This window comes from Onthophagus taurus, chromosome 7 (genome assembly GCF_036711975.1).
Source record: "Onthophagus taurus isolate NC chromosome 7, IU_Otau_3.0, whole genome shotgun sequence".
NCBI lineage: Eukaryota > Metazoa > Arthropoda > Insecta > Coleoptera > Scarabaeidae > Onthophagus > Onthophagus taurus.
Window position 1 is genome coordinate 10,632,208 of NC_091972.1, and position 9,123 is coordinate 10,641,330.

Consider the following 9,123-nt stretch of genomic DNA (forward strand, 5'->3'; position numbering starts at 1 on the left):
GTATTTGAGTTGTGTTTATAACTCAAAAACCGTGATGACTAGAAAAATTCTACGTGCACCATTGGATTCCACGTGAAAAAATCTATTAGAACCCGTTTTTACTTTTTTACTAAGATTCCGGATAGCCGAGATACAGGAGGTGTCTGAAAATCGTAAATTTCAAACACTCCCTGTATATCAAACACGAAGAGGGCTATAAAAATTTGGTTTGCGGCATTGTAAATTTCACAAAAAAGTAGCTCAGGTTCGCGAAAGCCGCTTTCTATCTTTCATAATAACTGAGATACCCTGCAAACCCATCGAAATTTGGACACCCTGTACACCTGTTGTTGATTACCAGCTTACGTCTTGTTGACTTTCTTTGCTACCACCACATTTAGTCTTTGAAGTAGAGACAGTTATATTCACTGCTTCCCTCGCTTGATAGAACCTGTGCGGAATTATCGCAGCGTCGTTAGCGTTGCATATTATGTTGATGCAAACGCGTGTGGTCGTGTTGTTAGTCTTTAATTTATGTATTATATTTATGATATCAGCTGGGGCACCTCTTTGTGTGAGATTCAGTACATCTCCCATTTGTACTTTGTAAGTAAGTATATGCAGGTGTGTTGAACTTATGGACTTTTAATTCAGATGTTTCATAACGAACTTTTTAAAAGTCTTGTGGTTCTTTGGTAATAAGATTTTTTAGCTTTTTTATTACACTTCCAAGCAGTTGATATGTTTACTTCATTGATATGTTTAGAAGAGTTATTTCTCTATATATTTTTAGACTAGCTGTTTCGCCTTTTTAAATATAGGGATTGTTATACTATTCCATTGGTATTTCTGACTGGCATATCTCTCTGTTGAATAGTTGGGTCAGCTTTTCTGTTAGTTATGTTCCTGCATATTTGAGCAATTCATTAGATGTATTGCCGGTTCGGGAGATATTATTACAATATTCTCTTTAAAAGATTATAAATCTTTTTTAGCACTGCCAGATTTCTAATCCCTTCCCAAAACCTGGGTTTGATGTTTTTGGCTTCCTCTGCTACCTCGTAGATACATTTTTGAATGCCCTGACAGGTTGCCTTTTCGTTCGGTCAAATGTGTGCTTAGGTACACTTATTCTTATTGAAATGTAGGGTGGTGTTTCATTTTTATGTAAAGTAAACCGTTTTCGAGATAATCGCTTGTCTCACGTTAAATGGACCACTCTGTATATCCGAGCTTACCTGTAAACCCTTCTCTTTTATCCAGGATTAGGACCGGCAGTGATTCCCAGTGAACTACTCTATCCACGTGGAGTTTTAATCCACTTTGATGTCCCCAAAAAAAAAATAAACAGTTTTAATAAAAATATTTGGCACTTTGATAAATAAAATATGTATTGTTACAAAGGGTTAATAAAAAAGTCGATTAAAATTCCTCTTTGATGTTATTTAATCTACTAAATCATGTAGCTTTTATTAAAATTGAAATTTTGTTTGCAGATGAAACTTACCATTTATCGCCCTGAAAAGCTTGATTATCAAACGATCGAAACAGATTTGGTTAAAAAACCAGGGAAAGGTTTAGGATTAAGTGTGATAGCAAGAAAGGATAAAAAAGGTGTTTATATTTCCGAAATTGTAAGTATTTTTTTTTCCTTAAACACTCGTCTATTAATCGATTTTTTTTATTTATTTGAATTAGTTAAGTGGAGGAATAGCAGATCTTGATGGTAAAATAATGAAAGGTGATCTACTAGTGTCAGTAAATGGTCAAAGTGTGGATAACGTCCCAAGCGAAGAAGCTGGGGCGGTACTAAAGACTGCTGCCGGTAAAGTTACCCTAAAATTTAACAGATACAAAGCCATAAACAGATAATTAATTTTAATCGAATTTTTTTCTCGCCGTAATATTATTTTCTTTCCATTATTTACACTTAAAAAAATTTATAATTCAATAAAAATATCACAATTTTTACAAGAAAAAATAGCTACTGCACCAATAAATTATAATAATCTCATAATCTCATCCTATCTGATTAAAAAAAGAGGTATCTGCAATACCTTCACGTCTCCCTTAAAAAATCTGAGTATTAATATCCAAAACTAAAAAATCGGTTACATATTTAAATCGAAATATGTAACCAAACCGTAGTAAATAAATACGTATGTTATTTTCACATCTAGTCAATTTATTGTTACTTATTCGTTAAAGTGGCGTTGTTATGAAAAGAATAATTAAAAAAATGAAAAATGCCTTGCTATTGAACATTCTCAGTTCTCTTCATATCATCGGGCGAAACCCATGATACGACTATAACATCAAAAAAAATATTTTATTTGATAACTTAGTATACCTGCTTACATTGTGATATGTATAGCTATAATGTGGAGTAATTAAACAAAGTTTTAATGTTTACCGCATTAAGTGCAATTTAGAGAATTCTAAAACAAAGACGACTTTTTAAGCCTGACGTTATAGACGACATTTTACTAAAATAAAAGAGAACTTATTATAAAAGATAAAAGTACAATAACACTTACTATTACTTGTTAGAAAAAAAAAATAATAATAAAAGTGGATTTTATATTACTATTAGGACGTTCCAAATTCCACGTTTTTCAAATATTATAACATTAAATCGGGCTAAAAAAGTGTTTTATGTTTCTAATTTTGTTTATTTCTTAAATCTTTGTTCCATTTTTATATTGAATCCCTTTCTTAGATTATTATAAAATAATATTTCTCTTTGAAATATATGAACTATGGACCAGGTGTTAAAAACTCTATATAGAAAATTTTAAAGAGAGAACGCTTTTATCTATAGATTAAATTATAAATTAATAAAACGTTAAATATTTACGAATGTTTTTAGAAAATTTTCGAGAAATCATAAAATAATACTTTCTTTGCACAGTTCGGTGTTCTACAAGAGGGATTATATTTTCACTAAATTTATAATTAGATATTATTATCAAAAAAAAGAACACGTAGACTTAACATCGTAGACATTTTTTAAATTATTTTTAACAATTATATAAAACTTTTAACGTTTCTTTTTCTTTCCTGTACCGGAAAAACAGCCCTAAGACAAGCGAGTACATCTAGTTAACGTTTTTAAAAAAATACTATTTATTACAACTAAAATTTAGACCTAGTTTCGTGCAGACTGTAAGGATTTGTACATAATATAACGTCTTGCGAAGTTCACTACTTATAAATTAATTGAATTTAGAATTTAATTTGTAAATAGAATTAAGTAATGTTGCATGTGCTAGAATTTTAATAAAATTCATTTTGTCTCGAAAAAGATTTTTTTTTCTTTTATTATTTATCCTTAATAAAATTTAAGCATTAAATTTACAAAGTAATAAACCAAATCAATAGTATCAAACCGAAGATTCGGTTTCGGCCAAAAACTTTCTTCATATTGGTATCTTTTTTTCTGAATTAACGGCGTTACCAAACGAAGTAATTAGAAATAACAGTCTTCATTCATCCTCAAATAATTCCTCCAGTCAGAACGTCTTTTTCTATTTAGAACCCATCTTCTTTTTGCTTTTGTTTTTATTAAGTACAGAGAAAGAGCCGTAAATAACATGAGAAAATTTTCATCCATATTGCGAAAATTAAAAAATACCAGTATAGTACGAACTACTGCGACAAAGTGATTGGAATGGACTGATTGGAACGTTCGTGAATGATCCCTAAAATTATTGCTTACTTTTTGATCCCTTTCATTGAAATGATTTCGCGCCACTCCATTTAGAACGTCCATGAATAACCAGCTCAATATGTATTGAAAATAAATATAATATTATTGCAAAAGATGGCCAATGAAATTCACGAGTATACAAAAATAAAACAAATATGAAATATATAATTGTCAAGGAAACAAAATTTGTTTGTTTTTCATGGGGTGGATGGGTTGTCAGAAAATTTACCTTTTTTGATACTATTTATTCTTTAAAATTCCTTTGCAAATTACGTTAAAATGAGGGAAATCGTGCACATTCAAGCCGGTCAATGCGGGAACCAAATTGGGGCTAAGGTAAGATTTTTCAATCGTAATTATGAAATATTTGTCAGAATGTTTCAACTTGTCATTTTGACACTTTTTTTTCAACATAGTTTTGGGAAGTCATTTCCGATGAACATGGTATCGACCCAACTGGAACTTATCATGGCGATTGCGATCTTCAATTGGAACGTATTAACGTGTATTTTAATGAAGCAACTGGAGGTAAATATGTCCCTCGCGCGGTTATGGTCGATTTAGAACCGGGAACGATGGATTCGGTTCGTTCAGGACCTGTGGGACAAATCTTTAGGCCGGATAATTTTGTGTTTGGTCAAAGCGGGGCAGGAAATAACTGGGCTAAAGGGCATTATACTGAAGGAGCAGAATTAGTCGATTCTGTTATAGATGTGGTCAGAAAGGAAGCTGAAGGATGCGATTGTTTGCAGGGTTTTCAATTGACGCATTCTTTAGGAGGTGGCACCGGTTCGGGTTTAGGAACGTTATTAATTTCAAAAATACGTGAAGAATATCCCGATAGGATTATGAATACATTTTCGGTGGTTCCATCACCAAAAGTGTCAGATGTTGTGGTCGAACCTTATAACGCTACGTTATCGGTACATCAATTGGTTGAAAATACAGATGAATCTTATTGCATAGACAATGAAGCTCTGTATGAAATCTGTTTCCGCACTTTAAAATTAACAACACCCACATACGGTGATTTGAATCATTTAGTATCTGCTACACTGTCGGGGGTGACCACGTGCTTACGATTTCCGGGTCAACTAAATTCAGATTTAAGAAAATTAGCTGTCAATATGGTACCTTTCCCTCGTCTTCACTTCTTCATGCCAGGATTTGCGCCTTTAACATCAAGAGGTTGTCAACAATATCGTGCTCTAACGGTTCCTGAATTGGTACTTCAAATGTTTGATTCCAAGAATATGATGACGGCATGCGATCCTCGACACGGAAAATATCTCACCGTTGCTGCAATTTTTCGTGGACGTATGTCCATGAAAGAAGTTGACGAGCAAATGCTTAACATTCAAAATAAAAACAGCAGCTATTTCGTTGAGTGGATTCCTAATAATGTTAAAACTGCGGTTTGTGACATACCACCTAGAGGACTAAAAATGTCGTCAACCTTTATAGGAAATTCAACATGTATTCAAGAACTATTCAAACGCATTTCTGAACAATTTACGGCTATGTTCAGAAGAAAGGCTTTTCTCCATTGGTACACAGGTGAAGGAATGGATGAGATGGAGTTTACTGAAGCCGAATCAAATATGAACGATTTAGTATCTGAATACCAACAGTACCAAGAGGCAACCGCCGATGAAGAAGGAGAATTCGAAGAAGAGGAAGGAGAAGAGGGCGAATAATTTTATTATAACGACAGTAAAATTTCATGCCTAGGATAAATTTGGCAAATGTATTACAAGTTGTATTGCATGAGTCTACGTTTACCCCACTATTTGGCAAGAGGATAAACGTCCGCCGTATTCTTGGCATTTTTATTTCGTCAATTTTACAATTTGATGATGCTTGATACTTTTATGGGGAGAATGTTATGAATGATACTCGGGATTTTAAATTTGAAATTATTGTAGTAATGTAAATTATGTGCGTAATTAAATTTGTAATTGAAATTATATTCATCTTTGAACGAGTTAAATAAAATATTACAAAATAATTTTGGTATTTTGTTATAAAACTGCGAATTGGAATAATAAACTTTTTTGATACAACCAACTAATTGCTACAATGACTGCTAAATAGTACTAATTATTACAAGCAACTTAAACTGATTACGAGACAAATTAGTTTTTGACAGAATATAAGATTTGAAGGTATCCCTCATACTTGGCAAAATGAGGTGTGGTGATTCTAACAGCACATAGATAGAACCAAGAGAAAATGCTAGGCAATATTTACCAACATGAAAGTGATTCAAGTTGCAAAAAGTTATCATACACCATTAATAATAAAATAAAACCACTCTACACATTCCTGGGGAATAAGCTAGGTATCTAAGTAACAGCAGAAATGTAGATACCTAAACATGGCCAAATGTACTGAAGAACCACGATATTTAGGCAGAAACCGATACCATCTAAGAATTGTCTGCCTATGAAGACTTTAAAGATGACATAAGCTCAGAAGTACAAATACTAGTAATAGAGTGCCTTCTTCTCCCATATTTTTGGCTATTTTAGTTGTTATTTTATCTTTTCCTGGCATTTTCTCCATCTTCAGCTGCTTTATTCTCTCTTATTATGTTTTTGCCTATTTATTTCTATTCACTCTCCTTGCCGTACTTTCTAGTCTTCATATCACTGCTGCTTTGTCACTTTCTCATTATGTAAACCTTGAAAGTATTGTTTCCATCATTCCATTACTTCTATGTCTTTTGCAAGTATTTACCTGTTTTATTTTCTGGCTAATCAATCATCCATTATTCAAACTATCCTTTTTTTTGTTTCCTCTAAGAGTTTTTATTACTTTGTATAACAGCTTTTTGTAAATAAATAATCTGGCATATTGTCTTCAACTGAACCAGAGAACTACATAACGACGAATAAGAGAATGTTCCATTGAAAAAAACAGCATTCTTCTGAGCAATAAGTAATTGGCAAGTTAAAATCAATAATATTAGAAACCTTCCATGATCAACACATCTGGATTTTTGGAAAAATGATTTTTTATTTGGCAAGACTAACTGAGGAAAATCTGAAAGAACAATGGCACTAGACCATCAAACATATGGAAGCAGTGGAGAAAACTGAAATTTTTGATAATGCCTAACCAACTCTAAATTTCCATCTTTCTTCTCCCGATTTTTCAAAACCCTGAGTTATATGTATTCATCTAAAAGAACCATCAAAGCAGTTGGGTGTTCATGTTGTCACTTTGTTTATATTTATGAATTTTAGATTCCCATATTTGCAGGAAATTTAGACAATTCAGTATTTTATTCTAATAAAATTATTAAACAATAAAAAATAGTTATGTCTTATTATAATTTTAAAAAATTCTTCATTATACTCACAATTAAATCGAATTGATTTTTAATGACTTTTTCGTCTTCATAAAGATGGCCAATGTCACCTAATGTAGTTACGGAAACAACCATTTATCAATCAAAAACAAAACAAAATTTGTTTAGTATTTTTTAGACCATTTTCTCTTTTGGTTCCTTTTTTGGTAGTTGTGTTCAAAAATTATTAAAAATTCCGGTACAATGAGGGAAATCGTACACATACAAGCCGGACAATGCGGAAATCAAATTGGTGCTAAGGTTTGTTTAATTGATAATAAAGATCAGTTCAAAATCCCTAATTTGTTTGTTTAAAATTTTTTAGTTTTGGGAAGTGATTTCTGACGAGCACGGCATCGATCCTACTGGAACATATCATGGGGATTCAGACCTTCAATTAGAACGTATTAATGTGTACTATAATGAGGCAACCGGAGGCAAATACGTGCCTCGCGCTGTTTTGGTTGATTTAGAACCAGGAACGATGGATTCAGTTCGATCAGGACCTTTCGGTCAAATCTTTAGACCTGATAACTTTGTGTTTGGCCAAAGCGGTGCCGGAAATAACTGGGCTAAAGGACATTACACTGAAGGAGCTGAACTTGTCGATGCTGTTTTGGATGTTGTCAGGAAAGAAGCGGAAGGATGTGATTGTATGCAAGGTTTTCAACTGACACATTCTTTAGGAGGTGGTACTGGTTCGGGATTAGGAACCTTATTAATATCAAAAATACGTGAAGAATACCCCGATAGGATTATGAATACTTTTTCAGTGGTACCATCGCCAAAAGTCTCCGATACTGTGGTTGAACCTTATAACGCCACGTTATCGGTACATCAATTGGTTGAAAATACTGATGAATCTTATTGCATAGACAATGAAGCTTTATATGATATCTGTTTCCGTACCTTAAAATTAACAACACCTACATATGGCGATTTGAATCATTTAGTGTCTGCTACGATGTCCGGTGTAACTACGTGCTTACGATTTCCTGGTCAACTAAATTCAGACTTAAGAAAATTAGCTGTTAACATGGTACCCTTTCCTCGTCTTCACTTTTTTATGCCTGGATTTGCTCCGTTAACATCCAGAGGAAGTCAACAATATCGAGCTTTAACTGTTCCTGAATTAGTTCTTCAAATGTTTGATGCCAAGAATATGATGGCAGCTTGTGATCCTCGTCATGGAAGATATCTCACTGTTGCTGCTATTTTCCGAGGTCGTATGTCAATGAAAGAAGTTGATGAGCAAATGCTCAACATCCAAAATAAAAACAGCAGTTACTTCGTTGAGTGGATTCCTAATAATGTAAAAACAGCCGTTTGTGACATTCCACCTAGAGGGTTAAAGATGTCATCAACATTTATTGGAAACTCTACATGTATTCAAGAATTGTTCAAACGTGTTTCCGAACAATTTACAGCAATGTTTAGAAGAAAAGCTTTCCTTCATTGGTATACGGGCGAAGGAATGGATGAAATGGAATTCACTGAGGCTGAATCGAACATGAACGATTTAGTATCTGAATATCAACAATACCAAGATGCGACTGCCGAAGAAGAACCCGAATATGACGAGGAGGAAGAAGCAGAAGAAGGGGGTGATAACTAATCGGAGTCTAACGTTTCTTAAGTTGAGAAATTTTTGAGTGGATATTTAAAAAACGTTTCGTTTAGCACCGCGCAAATGTTATTTTTCGACTTTTCTTTTGTAATGAAACCGGGGTGTAAACAATTTTTTATTGTAAACATAATTTCCTCCACATCAGTAAATATTTTATGATTTCTGTGTAGTAATTTAATATAACAAAACCTATCTTTTTGAATTATCCGTTTAAATTTACTTTGACTTTTGTGTTGACATTTGACATCCACAGCAACATGACAGTTTTTAAGAACTAAGTCGATTTTATAAACATTTACTATAAATGTTTTATTTTTAAGATTAAATCAACATATTATAAACAAAACGTAATTGTCGGTGTTTAATTCCTATTTTTAAATAAAAATATAAGAAATTTTAGATATTTTATTTTTTTTGTGTTGGTGTTACTAATCCACTAAAAATTCTAAATTCTGA

The 9,123-nt window shown here is 32.8% G+C and overlaps 3 protein-coding genes across 8 annotated transcripts in view; all 3 read left to right on the top strand.

The window, feature by feature from the left end:
• Positions 1-3,283, top strand: part of LOC111423805 (multiple PDZ domain protein-like) — a 96,942-nt gene extending 93,659 nt beyond the window's left edge. For all 6 annotated transcript variants that reach the window (XM_071197162.1, XM_071197164.1, XM_071197165.1 and 3 more), the window contains 2 exons: positions 1,476-1,613; positions 1,678-3,283. In XM_071197162.1, the coding sequence (XP_071053263.1) occupies positions 1,476-1,613; positions 1,678-1,851 (312 nt within the window). In that variant the 3' untranslated portion in view covers positions 1,852-3,283. The remainder of the gene's footprint in view (positions 1-1,475; positions 1,614-1,677) is intronic.
• Positions 3,284-3,865: 582 nt separating this feature from the next.
• On the top strand, positions 3,866-5,508 carry LOC111423807 (tubulin beta-4B chain-like). Its single transcript, XM_023057173.2, has 2 exons — positions 3,866-4,024; positions 4,105-5,508. The coding sequence occupies exons 1-2, from the start codon at positions 3,968-3,970 to the stop codon at positions 5,383-5,385; spliced, it is 1,338 nt and encodes a 445-aa protein (XP_022912941.2). The 5' UTR covers positions 3,866-3,967; the 3' UTR covers positions 5,386-5,508.
• Positions 5,509-7,124: 1,616 nt separating this feature from the next.
• LOC111423905 (tubulin beta-4B chain-like) lies at positions 7,125-8,830 on the top strand. The gene is made up of 2 exons (XM_023057289.2): positions 7,125-7,301; positions 7,366-8,830. The coding sequence occupies exons 1-2, from the start codon at positions 7,245-7,247 to the stop codon at positions 8,653-8,655; spliced, it is 1,347 nt and encodes a 448-aa protein (XP_022913057.1). The 5' UTR covers positions 7,125-7,244; the 3' UTR covers positions 8,656-8,830.
• The last annotated feature ends 293 nt before the right edge of the window (positions 8,831-9,123 follow it).